The 21,765-nt window shown below is 44.6% G+C and overlaps 1 protein-coding gene across 1 annotated transcript in view; it reads right to left on the reverse strand.

Moving 5' to 3' along the window:
• The window catches only part of LOC119448733 (putative fatty acyl-CoA reductase CG5065), a 117,871-nt gene extending 101,503 nt beyond the window's left edge, over window positions 1-16,368 (reverse strand). The window contains exons 1-5 of the mRNA XM_049665808.1: window positions 15,823-16,368; window positions 10,506-10,652; window positions 7,087-7,203; window positions 3,580-3,755; window positions 10-82 (exon numbers count right to left, since the gene is read on the reverse strand). Of these exons, the coding sequence (XP_049521765.1) occupies window positions 10-82; window positions 3,580-3,755; window positions 7,087-7,203; window positions 10,506-10,643 (504 nt within the window). The 5' untranslated portion in view covers window positions 10,644-10,652; window positions 15,823-16,368. The remainder of the gene's footprint in view (window positions 1-9; window positions 83-3,579; window positions 3,756-7,086; window positions 7,204-10,505; window positions 10,653-15,822) is intronic.
• Window positions 16,369-21,765: the final 5,397 nt, after the last annotated feature.

The following is a 21,765-nucleotide window of genomic DNA, read 5'->3' on the forward strand; positions in this document are numbered from 1 at the left end:
ATAACTTACACAAAGATTTGGCATTTGTTTGCAGAGTTCCAGAACACGCCTTGTACCCATAATGTTGAGCTCAGCCGCTTCCCTGAAATTAAAACTTTTCACATCGCTGCAACATGAACAAAACATGCACGCTCTCAGGCACATCCCTCCTCCGTGCCCTACACACTCACGCACACAATATTTCTAGCGACATGCGTTACATGATTTGCATTGCAACGGGAGAGGCTAGTTCACAACAGAAATAATAACGAAATGTATAGAGTATACATGCGGCAATTATACATGGACGGATAACTGCAGAGAGATTGTGTCTTGTATGAGAGAGCAGACAGATTTCCCCTGCGTTGTAAATCCTGAGGGAAGAATATTGAACGAGATGTCCTCTGTGGGGCAAACTAGGGCGCCTTGTCAGCGAGATCAGTAGCATCAATTCCAAATTATTCTTTGAGCCACCGAAAGATGATATCGTGCCCCCTTTCTAAAGCACGATGAATGATTTCTATTCCGGCGCCTACTGCTGGACTGTCCTGGGGAATAAGGTAACGTGGAGGATCTGGAGAGGACCTTTTGCAATAGCAATTATATGGACAGTCCAGGAGTATATCCGCTGTCGGCATCCCAGTGGTCTTTCGTTAAAGTCAATGTGCGTTAACAGCGGGGCCGCGCGCCGTATGCTGTGGGTGCGAGAGGAAAAAAGTGGTCGCAGTTTCACCTGAAAGGCGAAGCATCAATTGCGATAGCAAATTTGTAGGGAGCTACACGGAGTAAATGATAGTAGCTTTATCAGCTGTATAAACTTGGACATGCAGCAGCACCGGCAACACGCAGAACTAATGTCGACGCCGTCGGCGTTTTGCCCGCGTTCGCACAAAATGCGTGCGGCGTTGCTGACTGGTGCCGGAGCCTCTGATATAAATAGGCACTTGGTGCCGCAGCTAAAAGTCACCTCCCTTCCCTCCCCCCCCCCCCCCCCCCGCACCGCCTTTAGCGCGCCGGAAGAAGGCGCGTTCGCTCTACATATATGGTGATTGTAAACGAGGAAAGAGACGCCTACTTCTGCAGCCCTTAAGGAAGCACGGCACAGAACGCGCGTTTGTTTTCCGCCGTGGGTTCACTCCCCGTGAAAGAGCGCGTCCCTCACGCCCTTTCACTCGCACATACAGCGTTCGGCGGCGACGATTTCATCTCCATTGACGTCATACAGAACCTCACGGCAACGGCGACGGCGACGCCGACGGCAGAAATCTGCTTTGGATTGTCCATATAATTGCTATCGCAATAAAACGTGCAAGGGTCAGCCGAGGATGGCGGCTCGATCTCTGGTGCGCTAGGGAGGAAGGGGGCGACTTCCTTCAAGCGACTTCCAGGAAGGCGGCCGGGAGGCGTTCTACCACGGCGGCGGCTGCATTTGGCGCGGCTGAGCGCGGCCGCGCCAGCCCTGTCTTGAAAATGATCTGCGGTGGGTACAGAGTCTAGGCGTCTAGGTGCGCCGAAGGCCGGTATCTTCGTGTGCGCTATGTTCTCGGCCACTTAGTTCGCGTTGACCAGACTATTCACGTCACCGAAGCCTGATGTGACCGACTCATTGTACCAGACACCACTGAAGCGTACGCACGCACTACGACCTTGCTGCAGAAAACAAAGTCCACCAACACTCGACGGGGCAAGCGGGAAAAGCGGGTTCCCGTGCGTTTCTATCATAAGCGTGTAATAAGAATAGGCAATATGGAAGATTTCGGCGAAATGATCATTGTATAGCACTGAACCACCCTACCGGATTCACTAGCACGCCATTTAGTTAGTGATGCCAAGTGACCGCCACTTTCACTTTCGGTGACAAGAATGGTCTCCTTTTTCAAGTCCAAAGTCACGCTGCACATGGTGTGCGTTTTGAATCAGGTCACATAAAAGGCTCTGTAATTACGAGTATATATTCTTGGCGCTTTACAATAATTGAAGCTTCCACCGTAATTCGACAAATAGCTACTAAGCACAAAAATTGGGGCACTCAGATTTTTTTTCAGTACTTCAGCACTCCCTTAACCTAGCGTGAAGTGCACGTAAGCTGAGAGGCTGGCAGTTCGGTGCACCAGTTTCCAACGACACGTTCCCTCCCTCCCTCTACTACCCACCTCTAAACGCAGCAATTTTAGAACTTATTGCACCCTGTTATCTGCAAAGGCACAGCCTGACTTGGCTGACTGTCTTGCTCTAACAAGGAAAACCCCCAGAAGTTCGTTCTTTCCATGGGTTTTCAATCTCGACGCAAGACTGTATGCTGTCACCTTTCTAGGGGGCGGGCTGTCTGGCTGCACGACTTGAACTGACAACTTCTAGGGCTAAACTTTGAAGGTGGCATTTGTGACAAATAATTTCGTTTACTAGATTTGAGTCATGAGGGCAATTTTCACATTGGGAGGTAGACTGAAGAAAAAAAAAAAGATGTGTTGGCTTTTATTATCGTGATGCTGTGTGCTCGGCCCGTCGTATTCATAAACGGGCTCCACACACACACACACACGCACACGCACACGCACACACACACAAAGAAATACAACGCTGTTTGTGAGAGCACTCACGTAGCACAAGCACTCTCGCTCTCCCAAAGCCGACCAATTCGGCGGCGACCACATAGAAAGGGACGGTTCCGAACGGCCGTCCCTTGCTCTGTGGCCTCCGGCGAATTGGTCGCCGCTGAAGCGTAATATACCCAATTGGTATATTACGCTTCACAGTAAACAAAAATATTCGTTTGCTCTAAGTAGGAAGCTTGGTAAAGCAGAAAACATACAAAGACAAAATACGGGTGGCAACGGCACCCGCACTGGCTAGATGTTATGGGTTTCAACAGCTTTTGCATGGACCTTTAGTTAAATATTCTTATTAACGGACAACCTGCACTGTGCTCTGAATGAACCGAACGCTCCACCTCGAAATCTGTAAGAATTAATCTGGCAACAAAATGCGCGAAATAAAAATAAAATAAAGAAAAATGAAATTCGGAATGTCACATTTATGAAACGACGAAACATTACGACAGAGTTGTTCACACTCCGTCCGTAATGTGAACAACTAAAGTTAAGGAAGTGTGCAGACAGTACCGCAGCATCGGCGCCATCATAAAATAATATTGCGCGGTTTTCATGGCCGCTAAACAACAGTTCCGAAGCCTGCTAACAATCTCCGAGCGAATAATAATGCGATTGATTTGTTATGGAATGTCCATATCATGCAAACACGTTAATAAACACGTTTTTGGATGCGCCCCCGTCAGCTATTTTTACTTTCATATGGTAAAAAAAAGTTACGATATTTTTTTAGTGTTTCCAAACGTTGAGGAGAATGTACTTGTTTTTATTTTAAGTTTCTTGTTTCACAGCTTCAAAATTTCCGGAAATTAGTAGCACTAGTGACAGCTAGATAGACAAAAAACATTAGGTAGATAGATAGATAGATAGATAGATAGATAGATGATAGATAGATAGATAGATAGATAGATAGATAGATAGATTCAAAGTACCTGAAGTAGGCAAAGAAGGCTAATCGCATAAAACAAATATGGGTTAGTCTTTCACTTGCCTGAGAGGTTCATCGAACTTGACCGTGGCACCTGAGTGAAAGACGACGGAGACACTATCCACCAAGGCGGCCTCATCAAGCACACTGAGTCCCAAGTTTGGCTCACTCAGGTCTCCTTCCAGCGCTGTCACTTTTTCAAAAGCATCTGGCTGCTCTTGCTTGAGGCGTGCGAACATCTGCAAAAGGAAGTATTTTAGGCTGAAACTTCGGCGCATGGAACATTTATCATTTTAAACATACTAAGTCTGATCAAACACCAACCAAGGCTTGGTTGGCTCCCTCATATGTTTCACCACCACTGTAAGTAAAATCTTTTTATAAAAAAGTACGGGAATACTGCCTATGGGCGATATTTAATTTTGCCACGGATCTCGTTTAACTTCCAAAAACATATTATTCTGTAACACAACAGCACCAATTACATGACAAATGTCCCGAAAGAAGGAATCCACTCGTCTCGTTTGAATCTTTTGCTTAAAGACAAAATAAAAAAAAATCAGATGCCGTCCTAAATATATCATCCAACGCTGATTGAAAAAGCGCAGCAGAGTTTAAAACATGATTTGAGGACCTCTTTATAAAGCGAAGTTTTTTTTTCTAACTACTCCGCGATTGGACATGTCGTATCTTCGAGTAGAAGCCACTTCCAAACGGCGGAAACCAAGGCCAGCCGACGTTTCGCCGCTCTGTATGTGTGCGCGCGTGTTTGCATGTGTGCGTGTGCGTGTGTGCGTGTCCGTGTGTGTGTCTGTGTGTGTGTGTTATTCTGTATGCGTTCTGTTGTAGGTAATACATACACTACTGCGCATTGGATTTTCCGGCGTTGAAAAGCTTCTCTCCTGGCGCGCGCACAGCCACGTTGTCCCTGCTGGGTTTCGGTATTTATATACGGCAGAGAAAGTTAAATGAACTCTGGAATAGCAGCCTCCGAAGTTTGCTAAAGGAAGATGCGAAGCTATTGCTTGCTATGCTGCACCTCTGAAAGAGCCCTACGTCTACTGGAGCCTTTTCGACCTCTCCGCCTATTCCTTTTTTCCTTCCTGAGCTTGCAAAACCTGAAGTTTCGCCCGAAGGCCGAAGCATTGACAGCAATCGCAAGGTTTTGCGTTGCGCTCGAACTACGCGGACGGCGTTCTAACTATGCGTGGATGCGACATGTTAGCGCGTCGTAGCAGGCAAGGCAACTGCTGCTGAGTGTTGCCATTTTAGCGATTTTCTCACTAGATTTAGTGACTTATTGGTCTGTTTAGCGGCAGTTCTTTTTATTTAGCAACCAGCGACGTTCCTTATCAACGTGACAGAACAAATGGTGACAGCACAGGAACATTGAAGCTAAGAAAGTTGCTTCGAAATTGACTTTTTAGAGCGCGTTTTAGTATTCAAATGCTGCAGAAAGGTGGCCGAAATTGCTTGCACGGCGCGTCGGCTTTGTGACAATGATTAAGCGAGGGTTATCTGCACTAATGGAAGTCGTATGTTGTGGTAATTGCGCCGAGATCAAGAGGCTTCACATTATGGCCACAATATTCACGTTTTTTTATTCCTCATGAAACCCAGTAGAATTGGGTTCAACGCTGCGGGTGCTGCCATATTTCACTGAGTATGTTGGATTAATGGGACGTTAGCAAGCGTAGCAGTAAATTAAATTACCAAATCTTTTTCAAATAAATTTTATGCTGAAGCTTATAAACACAAAAGGTGGATCAACTGTACACTCTAAGAAGTATGCCGGGAAAACGGGAGTAACTGGACAGTTAACCCAATAAAAGGCACTTTCGTCCCTCAAGGGACTAACTGCAAGAGTGTGCATGACGTGTGGAAATTTCGGAGAGTAAGTGTTTAGTCCCTGGTCCGAAAGAGAGCAATGGGAGGACGAACGGCAACAGTAACTCCCCATTCACTCCGCTGTTTTCGTACGTGTCGTGAAGTGATGCTGCGAAAAAGGTATTGTCTACATATTGTGAATGCATTAAACTACATGCATTGAACTACATGTAAAGCAGCACTTTGCCTCTTCGTGAGAAAATTGAGTGAACTTTAAACGTTGGAATGTGAAGAGCCATGCACTTCGTGTGCGTGCGCACCATAAGTGAACGATACACATTAAACGCCCAAGTCATTGATGGACTGCCAGGTCTTCTTGGCCAATATTACCTAAGTTACTTTCATTCCAAGGAGTTTACAAACTTAGCTGAACCGATGTGTAGCTCAAAAGGGGCACGCTAAGCGATAGAGAAGGTGGCCTTCTCTGTCGTCTTGCTTGCCTCGTTTGCGCTCGATACACAAGCATCACGTAATGTCTCAGTTTAAATCATCGTAAGAATAATCGGGCAGCTTTCTTTATGTAGTCGCTTATAGTTGTAAGTATGGGCAACGTTATACTCTCCCCGCATAGCATACTCCAAATGCCGAGTCTCTTATGTATTGACGCAGCTGCGTTCAGGTGGTTAACTTTGTCTCAGTAACATGTCTTGTCAACCGAGCTGCCATGGTTAGGTTAGTGTACCCGACTTTTGAGTGTGAAGTCGTGAGTTCGAATCCTACTTTCGAGCACTCTTTTGTTATTAGCTCAGTAATTTTTTTATCGCTGTATAAATGGTTAATTCCGTTAATTTCATCTTTGAGGAGCATCGGAAAGAATGACCGTTACTCCCTTAAGGGGCACCGGAAAAGAGCAACTGTTAGTCCTTGAAGGAGTGACCGCATGGGGAGTAACAGTTCATCCCCTCGCACTTGGCCCCTAAAGGGAGGAATGGTTGGGGAGGATCACTTCCTCCCCTAAAGATGTAGCCTCAATACCCCATTTCCTTCTTTTCTTCTTAGAGTGTCGGAAGAGTGTCCGCCTGCATGCCAGTAACATTCATGCAACATTCATGCCAGCAGTGGAAGGGAGAACGCGGTCCTGGCTCCCCACCAAACCGATTATCGGAGCCATTGACAGGCATCAAGTTCGATTCCTCGTTTTTGCATCGAAACGAACGCTGCGCCTCTGGAGGTCCTCAAGTCCTCTGGCCGCTAGCTGTGTTGATGGCGGAACAGCACCGCAACGGCCATGGCGTGAACACGTCTCTAGTGTCCGCATAATTGCTATCGCAATAACAGAAAAACTCTACGAACATTAATGGCGATTTGGATTTTCTCAAGTTCAAGTATAAATACGTGTCGATAAACAGCACAAATACATGAGACACCAACAGTGACGGGATCTGTCTGATCGCTCTTCTTCTGTTCCCCTTTGTGCGCTGTTTACCCACAAGCAGCAATCATGAAGGAATCTTCGCACAGTGCTGGCATTCGAGTTTTCCACACCGTCCTGCAGGCGGTGTCAGAGAGTGTCAGCGCTTTGCAGGGGTCCTTCTTTAGGCGTCGCGTCTTCTTGCCAAGCTGATTGGCCGAGTTGCTTCTTGAGAGACTTTCCCGCATATTATGGCGGTTTAGTTATCTAAGAAAATTGTGAATTGCGTCGACACCGATATTCTGGTTAAATTGATGGTTTGCGATATTCACCTGAGAGTCGAACAACTTCTCGAGCCTCGCCTGTGGATTTTTCCCGCGCTTGCTGCGCACGAGAAGGTAGACCCGCTTCAGGCCAGGACAAGATCGCAGCAGCTTCTCCAGCAGAACCTGAAACATGAGTGTTGAAAGGAGTGGCGTTCAGATAGGCATGTCTTTGCCTATCTTTGTGCACAAAACCTAAATAATTCTCATATTTGAAAACGTTTGGTAGAATTTCCTGTTTTGGTATGTCCGTCATGCCCCCACTCCCCTTTCCCATCTCCTTAGGAACCACAACTCTGTAGTTATTAACGTCAAACATTCAGATTAACTAATTCTGAGTGGTCTAAAACAAAACGTAGTGGCTTCAGACAAAAAAAAAAAAAAAACGAATAGCAGAAGGAGAAAGCGCTCGCATTGACGTGCTCTTCGGTTTTGTCTCTGTACCAAGTCGCCTTGTTAAAATTTGGAGTAGACATAAGAATAACTATGTTTCAAACCCTGGCAGAACAGTAAGTAGTACGCACGTTCAAAATTTGCACGCGCTCAAATTTCATGGCAATCTATCTGTGCTAGGAATGATGGTGAAAGACATGGCGTTCGCAGGGTGTCGAAACAAAATTTTGTTGGGTTCGATTCGGGTTCGCGTTCACGCTTTCCGGTACGATTAAGGTTCAGCTCCCGAGTGAAAATTATAGCCGTACGAACTGGTTTACACCTGTCTGAACATGTTCAATCGGGATCAAACAAGCTCGACACACACACACACACACACACACACACACACACACACACACACACACACACACACACACACACACACACACACACACACACACACACACACACACACACACGCACACGCACACGCACACGCACACGCACGCACGCACGCACACGCACACGCACACACACACACGCACACGCACACACACACACACACACCACACACACACACACACACACACATATATATATATATATATATATATATATATATATATATATATATATATGCATATACACTCCCCCCCCCACACACACGCACACACGCGCACAAAGGAAAAAAACATTCCTATGGTTTTGGTTTCCACCGGGACAAACAAGTTCACTTGGACATTCTGTGCAGTTCTGGATTGTTTTGTTTTGCGGGGTTATTCATTTGACAAAAAAAATTATTGCAGAAATGAGACGTCATAGACTGCTGGATAGAGGGTGTTTCAGCTACGGTATGGCCAGCCTTTAACAAATCTGGCGTTCGCCAAGTGAATGCAGCCATCACATTAATTTTGATGGCCATTTTGAACAACTCGTTTTTTTTTAATTGTGAACAAAGGTGATCTTTTACAAGATATAAATAATTAGCTTTTAAAGTATTGTGATAAACGTAAACTATTTATTAAAGAAGTTACACACTGGTTTCAGAAATATGAATTTGAATTCATAGTAATTCAGTAACACTACTGTACTGTTTTTATTTTTGGGGCTCTGGAAATCTGAAAAAAGTACCATGTGACTCGCCTGTTTCCCGCAACGACGTTCGTGCTCTACAACATGGCTCGAACGAATGAACAATGTTACACTCAAACAGGATGTATGAATAGTAGGGGTGAGCCAATATTCGAAGTTTCGAATACGAATCGAATATCACACACTAACTATTCGTACCCGTATTAAAAAAGGCTTTTCTGTATTTTTGAATATTTGAAACTAACCTAATATTTCGTACCAACCAAATGTTAAAGTTCCCTTGCTGTTCATCTGATAATCAAAATATCGCAAATCATCACATTTGAGAACACGACAAAAGCAGAACCAAATTGGGTAATGCGAGCTTTGTTTTGCGTTTCAACGCGAAAGTACACATGATAAGCTGTGATTTTTGTTTCTAATCTGTGATTTACTTTTTGTTTATAGTGTTCCTTGTCATGTAACAGTTTTATCTTTTACGCTACAACATGTGATGTTTTCCTTGCAACAGGCCCTTTTACATTTGTCTACGCACGCAAGTCCGTCGGCAGCTTCTTTCTTTCTTTTTACACAAGTACTGATCTTTTTCTGCAACTATTCTTTACCGTATTTATTTTTTGAAAGCTAGGAAATACCACCATAGCTAGTCATACAGCAGCCATTCATTCTTAAAAAGCTTGTTTGCAACCAGACTCTAAAGCTGTTTAGGTCCTGTTCTGGCAGTATTTACAATGGCCACACTCAAAAAGCACCGATACGATTTGAATGTTTCTCCTTTTCTTTGTATGTCTCATCTAGTGCCCAAAAACAATATTTCGTAAACCCCACCAACTTGCCCAAGAACAAGATCTGTTAGTCTACTTTCCAGCTTTCTGTACAAGAACACTATGTACACATTATTTAAACTTTCATCACAGATCCAATCACAAGTGTTTTAAAAATGTTTTTACACATTTTAAATATCGTTCTTTCTATCAGCAGTCTACACTTCATGCACACTTCATGCACTATCTTGGCTTGCACTATTGCACACACATCACCTGAAGCAGCTAGGTTTGTAAGTTTATTTGGTACAGAGCTTTCTGGCAAAACCAGCTTAGTACAATAATGATTCATTTGTGCATCAACGGTCCCCACTGAAGGACATAACCTCCCCATTGGTGCTAGAATAACGTTCCCCTTGGCCATGTGAAGGGTGCGTTTAATGAAGAACAATGCTTTATTAAAACGATGAGTCAGAATATTCAGTGGCAGATCTGAAGCGTGGTCAGCGTAGTGTGTCTCTCAAGGTCTTTCCATTCACGGGGTAATCAGAAAACAATTGCTCCAAGAAGGTCTAGGTTCGTGGCTAAGAACAGCAGCGCACTGAAAACATAGACGATGCAAGGCCTAGACACAACACAAGCGCGTTCGTTTTAGTTTTCATTGCGTTGTTGTTATTAGCTATGAACCAATGACAACTTGCACTGTTTTCTATTCTCTACAAGCTCGAGGTGCAGGCTTGCGGTAAGAGAGCGGTTTTCGGGTGTTGAAAGTTTTCAAATGCACCGCATAATGCATGTTTTGGAGGTCAAAGTTTATCTCTCTCGCCGTCGTTCTCTCTCTCTCATAGCCATATCCCCACTGCTCCTTATGTTACATTACAATGCAGATATCAGCATTGTCAAAGAGACGAAGTGTCGCTATTTGACCGAATTATCTGGTTTATTTCCATCGCTGCAAATTTCCGAAGATGGTATCTAGTTCAGGCTGCAGCTGTTTTCAACGACATCGGGTTGTGGTACCATCAACCTTCAATCCCCGCCGGATTGTTCATGTACACATGCCTGCAAACAGCGGACCGTTAGTGAGTGCTTAAATGTCTGTAACCAACTATTTGTCTGACCATCGACAAACTGCCCGTACTCGTATAAGCACACACGTTGCAACTATGGCACACAATTCAAGCGATGGTTACACACCTTTCCAATGAAGCCCGTTCCACCGGTGATGAACACAACTCGATCTTGATAGAATCCCGCCACCTGGGAGTCATCTTTCCTCTCGTCTACCATTGTCGATGTTATGCTTTGCAGCTGCTTGGGTACGTTGATCGTCATAGTGGGCACCTGCTTGAGGGCTACGATAACAGAGAAGAGCATAGCATGATTACACATACAAACACGCACACTCTGGGTTCAGCTGCGCACGCTGTGTGTCTGCAGCAAAGCTTGTTTGGCCATGCCTCAAAAGAGTGAGGGAACTGGTGAAATAGTAAAGAAATGACGAGAGAATAAACGGAGCGCGCGATGCTAAATGACAAACAGTTGCACGTTTATGGCCGACATTCACTTGCTGTTTCCTGGCGCGGTGTCGGCATTGGGCCTGTAAGCATTGCTTGATACGTTATGGTAACAAAAAAACTGCCGAGTCACATCTCCAGAGGGAAGAGAGAGAAAGCCTTTTAATGAAACTCTGAGAGTTATACCGGCGTGTGTCAAGTCTCCTACATCCTACTCTGCATAGAGGAGGGCATGAGGGATTGAAAGATCTGAAGAGAGCGAGGGTGGAAGAAAAACAAAGATGTCAGAAATATGGACTTCGTATTTACTTTTAAGCTGATGCTCGCTATGTTACATTCCAAAAGAAAGCTCCGTGCAAATTAAATGTGGTCATTCTAACGCATACATATAGCATTTTCTAAAGCCTGCTAAGCAGTCCACTATGCCGAAGACAAGCAAACAAGCTTCTACAAACGCTGCTACAAACGCTGCTTAGAAGGACAGATAATGTGCTCCTCAGTGTTATTGGTGCCTGGCTAATCCTGTCCATTTCGTTTTCGTAAAAAAGTACTTTCATTTGTACAGGCTGGGCATTCTTACAGAATATCCTTTACCGTTTTTATAGCATTACAATTGTCACAATACTTCCGCGCCAACTTCCGCGGTAGCAAGAAACGTTGTATTTTACAAATACATTACTGCATATATAAATACAATAACGCCTCGTAAACTCGTAGCTCTCCTTCATTGGTTCGTTCGGTCGTTCTGGTTTCGCTTACATTGCCAATCATTGTCGATAGTTTCTGCACAAAATTTTAATTACCGCAGGCCTAGATTCAAGGCTGTGAGCGGGCCCTTTGGGAACAAACGTGTTTTGACCCTTTTCGCGGAGCAGTTTGTTCTAGAGAAACGAGATGGCGATTTCGGCTGCGCGCCGCACGTGGACTCAGTGGCAGCGCACGCATACGAAACTATTACCGCTTCTACCTTGCTTCTGCGCCATCAGCTGTCGGAAATGCAACTGAGTTTTCGCTAACGCACTGTGCTCCAAACACGCTGGATTGAATCACGTAGATTGAAGACGTGTGCAGCATCTGGCTGCAAAAATAGTGACTGGCACATTAAGGAATAGAATGAATCTGTGGGGCCAAGTTCGCGGACCGCTGCTGCAACTGTCCGTACGTGTTTTCGGCACTTTGAGTTGTACGGCTTTCTTCTAGGATACACACATTTGCTTATCCGCCAGCGTTATATCGCTAACCTTTAAAGAAAGGGCATCAGCCCGGGAACGTCGGCAGGAGTGAGTACCGCTCGTTAAACTATGACAAAGAGAGTATCACCGTTTCCTGTCATAATAATTTTTGCGCACAGTATCAATACACTTCTAGCCCAACTCGCACGGAAACATACGCCCTCTCTATCGCCAACGTGTCAAGAATAACTAAATGGGCGCACACTTGAGTATATTCGAACTATACATGCGCAAAATAAATGACGGACTCCACCGATAGCACATGAATGGTTGCAGCTGAATGCTTCCTGACGGTCCACCAGAGCGTATTTTTTTTTCAATTCCAGCACAATCGCTGGCTCCCCACAGGGCGCCTTTGGTGCGCCTTAGTTCAGTGAGTTGCCGCGATGTGACGCAACCCAAATTGTACAGAGATTGCATGTAGGCTCCCTAGGTACGACTGCTTGCTTCAAGCGTGCGTGGCGGCGGAATACATTTATTTAAAAAGCCGGCAGATCCCACGCCCTGTGGGAATCGATGCTAAGCGAAGCAGTGTGCAGGGAGCCTACCAAGTTAACGAAACGACCATGAGAGCACCAAAAAGTAGGCGGCTCTTTTATGACCTACATGACATGCATGTCATGACATTCATGTCATGAGTCCTCAGGAGTGCCTTTAGCTGCACCTAAGAGACCTTAAGGCGAAAGGCTTCGTCATGCTCATGACTATGACTTCGAGCATCAACCTTTAAGCCTTTTCCTTCGCTTAGTACTACATCCGAACTCATTACATTGGTTTTTGAGTGTTAATGTTTTTTCGCTGAGTCATTCACATTTTTGCTGAGTCATGGTCCTGCCTATGATTTCTACCATAATTCTTTGGTGTTTCCTTCACTTAATGCGCCTGTCCGAACCCAATTCAGTGGTTTTTGAGTGTTAATCTTTTCTCGAGTCATTGTCATTTTTGCTCAGTCATGCTCATGACTATGACTTCTACCATCCTCCTTTAGCGTTTCCTTCACTTAGTACCCACGTCCGAACCTATTTCAGTGACGTTTGAGTGTTAATCTTCTTTTTTCTCTGAGTCATTGACGTTTTTGTTGAGTCCTGCTCATGACTATGACTTCTCAATTCAATTCAATTATGGAGTTTTACGTGACAAAACCACGATCTGATTATGAGGCACGCCGTAGTGGGGGACTCCGGAAATTTGGACCACCTGAGGTTATTTAACGTGCACCTAAATCTAAGTACACGGGTGTTTTCGCATTTCGCCCCCATCGAAATGCGGCCGCTGTGGCCGGGATTCTATCCCGCGACCTCGTGCTCAGCAGACCAACACCCTAGCCACTGAGCAACCACGGCGGGTGACTACGACTTCTACCATCATTCTTTAGTGTTTCTTCACTTAGTGCCCACATGCGCACCCATTTCAGTGGCTTTTGAGTGTTAAACTTTTTTTCTCTGAGTTATTGTCAATTTTGCTCAGTCATGGCCATGACTATGACTTCTACCATCATATTTTAGTGTTTCCTTCACTTAGTACCCACGTCCGAACCTATTTCAACGACTTTTGAGCGTTAATCTTTTTTCGCTGAGTCATTGTCATTTATGCTGAGTCATGCTCATGAGTATTATTTCTCCCTGCATCCTTGAGTGTTCTCTTCACATAGTACCCGCGTCCGAACCCATTTCAGTGGTTTTTGAGAGTTAACATTTTTGGCTGGGTCATTGTCATGAGGTTCATGTCATGACCTATCACTTATGTTGGTCATACACTCCTGTCATACTGGGCCAATTTTGGTACCTACCATGAGAGCACCACCAATAGGTAGGCGGCTGCTTCACGACGTACATGACACGCATGTCGTGACATATCATATATGTTCGTCATATACTCTTTTCATAGTATGCCAATTTTGGCACCTACCAAGTTAACGAAATGACCATAACAGCACAAAGACGTATGTGGCTATATATATATATATATATATATATATAGATAGATAGATAGATAGATAGATAGATAAGATAGATAGATAGATAGATACTGTCAAAGTAGCAAATGCTCGCCAAGAAATGCTTCGCATTTAATACTTGAGCCTTATATATATCCTACAAATGGGTCGGCTCTAGATCTCGTAGGGCGGCCGTGAGCTTGTGACCCTCGGCGACTCTCAAAGCCCAGCCCACCAGCTGCTGGACACCACGATCTCCCATCTCTCTAGGTCTGTTAATTGCCAATTAAGCGTCCATCTGAGCGCGCGCCGCTGCCGTTCCGGAGGAGATGCGGTAGACGCTTCACGCATCTGTCAGGATTACTTCCTCTGACTTCCTGTCGTGAAGCACCACCCAGATGGTACTCTCCCACACGACCATAAAGCAGGCGCGAACGCTAGCCGACGGGGGAGAGTAGGAAATGACGATAGGAGAGGGTGGTTAACGGTTGGATCTGCCGCATAATAATAAATTATGGGGTTTGACGTGCCAAAACCACGATCTGATCATGAGGCACGCCGTAGTGGGGGACTACGAAATGATTTGGACCACCTGGGTTTCTTCAACGTGCATCCAAACCGCACGGGTGTTTTCGCATTTCGGAAATGCGGCCGCCGGCTGGTATTGAAAAAATAGAGGAGGCGCTGATCTTTGCTACCAGATATTACAGTGTACAAAACAGCTACGTTTCAAGCCTTGTGCGCAGCAAGGACAACTCTATTGGAACTGGGCACACCCGCGAGTGATTAAGGAGAAAATAATCAGATAGTGATCGCACCGAGGAACTTTACTGAGTCAGAAACGTGACAAGCCGCAGCTTGAAAATATTTGCCTTTATATTATTGGTGTATGTTAATTACCTCTGCGGAAATCCACGATAGTTGGAGCCGTGAAAGAAGTAGTTTTTCATCTTACTGACGACCTGACCTCTTACTGACCACCAAGGAACGTATGAAGTAAACCCATGCGGGTTTCTCAGAAAGAAAATTTAGCAGTTGAAAAATTCTTCGTGCTCCGAGGCACCGAACCCGGGACTAATGTCTTTTCGGGGTGGCCGCAGCACCATGTGAGAGAGACACAGGACGCTAGCAGATGACACACCGCGAGGCCTAATCAATCGGCAACGCGAAGTGAAGGGACACAGACCTTGGTAGCCCGTAAGGCGGAGGAATATTCATGAAAAAGAAATTTGTCACCTTTGTAGCAATACTTGTAGCATGAAGGTACAAATAAAACTCAGACAACGAAAGCTTTGCAGTTGAAGACGAATTCATCCTTATCGGGTGTTATCGGGCCGAAGAAATTGGGAACGTTTAGTACGGATAAGCAGTGCCAAAAAGTGTGTTGTACACAGTGGCTGAGTTCTCGAAACAATTTCGCACTCCATGCGCACATGATACAGTGACTTGACCGTATATAGTTGTCATATATACTCAGATGTTGTATATAGTTGTCATATATACTCAGATGTTTCATCATCCTGGCGCTATTTGTTTTTTCTTCTATATCACTGGGAAGATACTTCTATCCGCAGCTAAAAAAATATTTCAGTGTCCGACACGACAGTGCGCCTTCAGACTGATTGACATTATAGTGTTAATGCGTATGCTCCCACAGGGCATATACAGCAAACATATACAGCCCACAAATGTTAGCGTACTACATCGGAGAGGTAATAGAAAGCGGTAAAATTAGATGTGAGCCAATTAGTTACCAGCGCTCCTATATTTTTGAAAGTTAAATGGAAGTTTTGAGATGCTACAGCTAATCAACAAGTGAAGTAACCTACCTTTAGGCGACGAAGTCTTAGCGAAATCTCGAAGCTCGTTGACTTGACGAGGTCTGACGTTCCCTAATGTGCCAAGCGTCTTCTTAAATTGTGGTTAGGAGAGAGCACCAGACTGCGAGGCACTTTGCAGAGAGCAGGAACCCCGGAGCCTTTCCTTTCACGCGAATCGAGTTTGTTTGCTTGCCCAAGAGTTGGTTTTCACGCGATGCATTATAACGCGGAAAAACACTCGGTACTCTTGCACAATCATCTCGGTTTCTGTAATGAGTAACCGTGCGTCTGCTTATAGGTAACGCGTGCGTCTGCTTAACGTCACAAACTGCGATAGATGGGGAAAAGTGCCGTTGCATTCGCTGTGCAATATTTTCGTGGTAGCTCACGACAGACCGCCTACGTAACGTGCAGAGTAGCCTATATATGAAGTCATAAGCTACGATAGAGGGGGAAAAGTGCCGTTACATTCGCTTTGCAATATTTTAGTTGCAGCCCACGACAAACCGCTTACGTCACGTGCATACTAATGAGGCGGAATGCGGCGCTTTCAGCACGATATGCCTTGTTTCGTGTACGTACGTGGCGGTCAAATTGGCGTAGCATTTTGTAGTTATCGTTAGTGATTAAATTGTCCTCACTCCTCAGGATCCGGAATCGCTTATCAAGGGTCACCGAACGTAAGCAGAAAATTTAGCTGGAGAACAAAAAGGTATCTGCTCACACGCAGATAGATACAGTCAAGTATTAGTTATGTAGGGTTTAATGGCGCAACAGTCGAGTATGTTTGCTTGCTCAGGAGTTGATTTTCACGCGATGCATTATAATGAGGAAAAACACTCGCTACTATTGCACAATCATATCGGTTTCTGTAATGGGTAACCATACGTCTGCTTATCGGTAAAGCATGCGTCTGCTTAAGGAAGGAAGGAAGGAAAATAAGAGGTGAAAGGCAGAGAGGTTAACCAGGTTAAGTGTCCGGTTGGCTACTCTGCACAGGGGGATGGGGTAAGGGCAGAAAAGATTAGAAAACAAGAGAAGATTAAAAAGAAACGAAAAAGAAACGCATCAGTCCGTACATTCTATAGTTTTTCACTAAGTCCTGTTTTTTTTAAAAAGCGTACTAGCGCTTTTAAAGCAGTTCGTTCCGACGTCGGCTGGGACCTGGGACCAAGCATTCCCACTTCCGTAAGGGGACGACTGTCTATCTTGTCGAGCGTGGTGCTGAGGACTTTCCTTTGTGCACTAAAACGACGACAATCACACAGAAGATGTGCTATCGTCTCTTTGCACCCGCAAGTTTCACAATCAGGACTTGTGGTCATTCCGATAAGGTAGGAGTACGCGTTGGTAAAAGCTACTCCAAGCCATAGGCGACAAATGAGAGTTGCCTCCTATCGTGGTAAGCCATGTGTAAGGCGGAGCTTCAGATTGGGATCCAGGGAACAGAGGCGCTGGTTTTTAAAGTCCGTTGAATTCCAGTGGCCTAATGTAAGCTTGCGAGCAAGCGCACGGAGCTTTCCTGCTGCGTCTGTTCTGGACATAGGGATTGCGACGCAATCGGCACTGGTATGTGAAGATCGAGCGACTATGTCTGCTTGCTCGTTTCCAAGGATACCACAATGACTTGGCAGCCATTGAAAGACTATGTCATGTCCTTTGTCAACTGCCAGATGGCAAATTTCGCGTGCGTCCGCGACAAGTCTTTCGTGGGGTCTATGGCATCAGAAGCTGCAATAGAGGGGTAAAAGTACCGTTCCATTCGCTTTGCAATATTTTCGTGGTAGCGTACAACAAACCGCTTACGTCATGTGCATAGTAGCTTAAAGTCGCAAGCTGCGATAGAGGGGGAAAGGTGCCGTCACATTCACTTTGTAATATTTTCGTGGTAGCCCATGAATAGCCGTTTAGGTCACGTGCATAGTAGCTTGAAGCAGTGATGAAATTGTTGCTCAAATTTTTCCAGACTGCTCCAAAAGAGAAATGCTGCTAAATACTGCTCCAAACTGTCATTTTTGTTCGTACCTGCTCCGAAACTGCTCAGAGACGGTGCTGGGTAATTCAATCTCGTACTCATTACCAACTGCATGTGTGGCAACTGTGATATGTGAATGATTACTTTTACATTGTGATGCTCAGCTTTACCGTCCTTGAACTCATTTCTGCCGCAAGAACTGGAACTTGAAATATATAGCTCACTTAGCTGTATTTTGAACTTGACATGCACACTATTTTGGTGAAAAGTGAAAGTGACTGAGATTACTTCGAGATCACACAGATTATCAACTGCTGCTTTGGGGACGGTTGTTCGTGATTGTGGTCACATTTATTATGTGGGGCTGAGCTTTACTGGTTTGATCTCATTTCTGTCACAACTACTGCTATTTTAAATATATAGCTTCATTTCACTGCGCTTTCGATAACCATCCCACCTTCTTAATTGTTTCGTTCTTGCCATTTGCGTTGATTATTGTACTGTGCAATATGTTTCATAATAAATAATTATATTTACTGGGACGCTTCGGTGATGATTTTAACTCAGGAGTCGTATATTATAATTTGCCATGCGCTCCGAAAACACAAATATCTGTTCCAAACTAGATTTTTTCTGCTACGAAAACACTTATGGATACTCCAAAGTGGTATTTTTGTGCTCCCAAATCTGCTCCAAAAAGTTAAATGTCGCTTCCATCACTGTTAAAGTGACAAGCTGCGATAGAGGGGAAAAGTGCCGTTACATTCGCTTTGCAATATTTCGTGGTAGCCAACAACAAATCGCTCACATCACGTTCATAGTAATGAGACGGAATGCAGCGCTTTCAGCACGATATGGCTTGTTTCTTGTACGTGCCAGTCAAATTATCGTAGCATTTTGTAGTTATCGTCAGTAATAAAATTGACCTCACGCCATGTGATGCGGAATCGCTTATCAAGGGTCTTAGCGAGCGTAAGCGGAAACTTTAGCTGGATACCAAAAATGTATCTGCTCACATGTACGTGCAATGCCGAAGTGCTTTCTTTAGGGAGCGGCTGAGCCAATCGGAATGATGTTCATTGCACTTCGTCATCATGATCATCGGCCTATATTTAGATCCACTGCAGGACGAAGGTCCTCTCCCACCCGTCTCCAATTATCCCTGTCATGCGCTAGCTGATTCCAACTTGTGCCTGCAAACTTACTGATTTCATCACCCCACATAATTTTCTTCCGCCCTCGACTTAGCGCGTAGTACAAGAAAAATTTTGACTGTGGTGATTCGGGGAAGTAGATATGTTTTAGACGCCCAATGTGCTTGCTTCTTTTTAAGAATTTTACAAAGATAAAGTTAGACATAGCTTTGCAACTTTGCAATAGCTGCGAAGAAAACACTTACTAGAGCCATTTTATGTGGACAGCAATTTATATAGTGTTTAAAGCGATGAAAACCAGCATAAAACACTTATTATCTACGTAAAACACTCCTAACGCTGTGATTGCGCGGGTAAATTTCACAAACTGGTATTTTTTTACAGTCATATGCAAAAATGTACAAGTTTTTTCCGCTTTGAACATTCTGCCAGTTGCTGTTTGTAGAATTAGGACTTCCGCTTTTGTGCGGATATACAGATTCGTAAAAAAAGATGTCCTCGAATTTCTTTTTGTGATTTTACACACAATGTCTTTTTGTGATTTTTTGTGAAGATGTCCTTCAATTTCTTTTTGTGATATTTGGAACCTCAAGGCGACGCCGACAGCATAAGTGTGCCTGTAGTGTCCACATAATTATTATCGCAATAAAATGCAGCAGATCCGACGAGTTGGAATCAACATACAGCAAAGCCTTGTGCGAGTGCATGAGAGTCGAAACACGTCCGAGTACACGCACGCACGCACACACGCACGTGCACGCACACACAAACACACACAAGTGCGGGCGCACGAAAATTATACCGAGCGTATTCTTAAGCGGAGTTGCTGACTACTAGCGAGACGACGGACGTCTTGAACACAACATGGTTTCAAAGGCAGCATTCGCATACGTACGTAGCGCAATTAAAATCCATTCTATCCGCAAGAAGCGTTTACTTCCTCATTACCGTGCAGCCGCCGATGCGCTAAGGTTAGCTTTCAGCTTCTTCTTTTTCTTTCCGCCGCACGGCCGCCGCTGCCCCATGGGAATGGTGTGGTGGGTTGCGCCACCAAGCTTTTGTTATTATATTGCCCAATGTCCTACGTATCTTCAAAAAATAAAAAAAAACACGAAGAATTCCCATCACCAAACTTTTTGAACCCCTCGTGGGAACTTTGTATTTGTACGCTCTCATTGTTTTGTCGTTTCCCTACTTTTCTTCCACCAATCTTCCAATCGCCTCTTACTGATCTCTATTGCGGACATGTTTACTTTTCCCCTGCTACCTCTGAACCCAAGGGCTTGAATTCAAGGAGGCCAGAGGAGCCTAAATAGACCACTGCGCAGATATCTTCACATCGTTTCGCTAGCTTTACCACAGCAAGCACATGCTTCTTCTTCCTTGTTGTATCTCGATTTACAAGTGCGTGTTCTGAGGCCTCCTGGTCTCGCTTCAAAAAGTAAAGAGCTTCCCTTTGAGTTATAAATTGTATCTTGCCTGGTTTCGTTTTTTCCTCTTAAGTAGTTACTCATAACAGGTTTCTTTTCCATTGCCGCCATCCATGAGATTATATCAGCCTCTCTGACTTTCCGCTTGACGATCTTTGTGGCCAAGTTGCTCACCATACAGGTCGCATTCTCGCTGGTAAGCTTCCTAGTTCTTTCCCTCCAATGTGAGTCAATGTTTTTCCTGAACACTCTGCCCGCCCATTTACTTTCTTCCATACTTGCCAGTAGTCCTTCATAATCAATTTTACTATGAGCTTCCCTTACACCAAACCTTGTTCACCCCATATCACCCTGCACAGCTTTATTTGTAGTCTTCCTGTGAGCGCTCAATGCGAGGCGTCCCACTGACCTTTGGTTTCCATCGAGTCCTGATTGTACCCCTGACTTCAAGCAAACAACTGCAGTTTCCAAATGTAAGTCCTGGAACCATTTCACCTTTCCACATACCCCGGAGTACCTCGTACCTATTGTATCCCCATAGCGCTCTGTGCTTCATTATGACCGCATTTCTCTTCCCTTTTGCTATTATTGTTTTTTCCTGTGTTTCCATATATCTATTGCCTTCGTTTGTACATATCGCATGGCATTTATATTGTTTTACTCGGGGTATTTCCTGGCCCTCTATCAACACTGTCTGTTTACTGTTTTCATCGAATACCAAACACCCGATTTTCTAACGTTAAATTCCAGACCTAAATTCTCGGCTTTCTGTCCACAATTAATATTCAGACGTTGCATATCACTTTGCTTGTTAGCTAGCAACACAATGTCGTCCACATCAAACAAACCTAGAAGCTGCTGCTCTACTACTGTACTAGCCTGTTTGTAAGAGAGATCAAAACCAAATTGCTTCCCTCTAGCGCTCTTTACATCCTGACCAAGTACATCATAAACAGCAGCGGGGATAGAGGGCACCCTTGTCTCAGTGCATTGTTGATATCAACTTGCTCCTTGTTCCTCATCTCTTTCCATTCAACGCAAGCTGTATTTTCTAGGTAAATCTCTCTCAAAAGCTGCATACAGTCATTGCCCATGCCTTCCCCTTCCAGAATATCCCACAATGTGTTGCGGTTTACGTTGTCATACGCTTCGGTAATGTCTAAAAAAGCCACACATATTGGTCTCCTTTCTTCGACACAGAGCAAGCAGAAATAAGTTATAATCCAGACGGCCCTACCAATTCTGAAGCCATGCTGAAGTTCACCCAATATGCCACTATTCCCTGCTCATGCTTGAAACTTTAATTTAATCGCCTGCATTGCCAACCTGTGTATTACCGATGTAATGGTCAAGGGTCTATATGAGTAAATTCTGTCTCCCCCCCCCCCCCCCC

The sequence above is a fragment of the Dermacentor silvarum genome, chromosome 4 (assembly GCF_013339745.2).
Source record: "Dermacentor silvarum isolate Dsil-2018 chromosome 4, BIME_Dsil_1.4, whole genome shotgun sequence".
In the NCBI taxonomy this organism is placed as follows: domain Eukaryota; kingdom Metazoa; phylum Arthropoda; class Arachnida; order Ixodida; family Ixodidae; genus Dermacentor; species Dermacentor silvarum.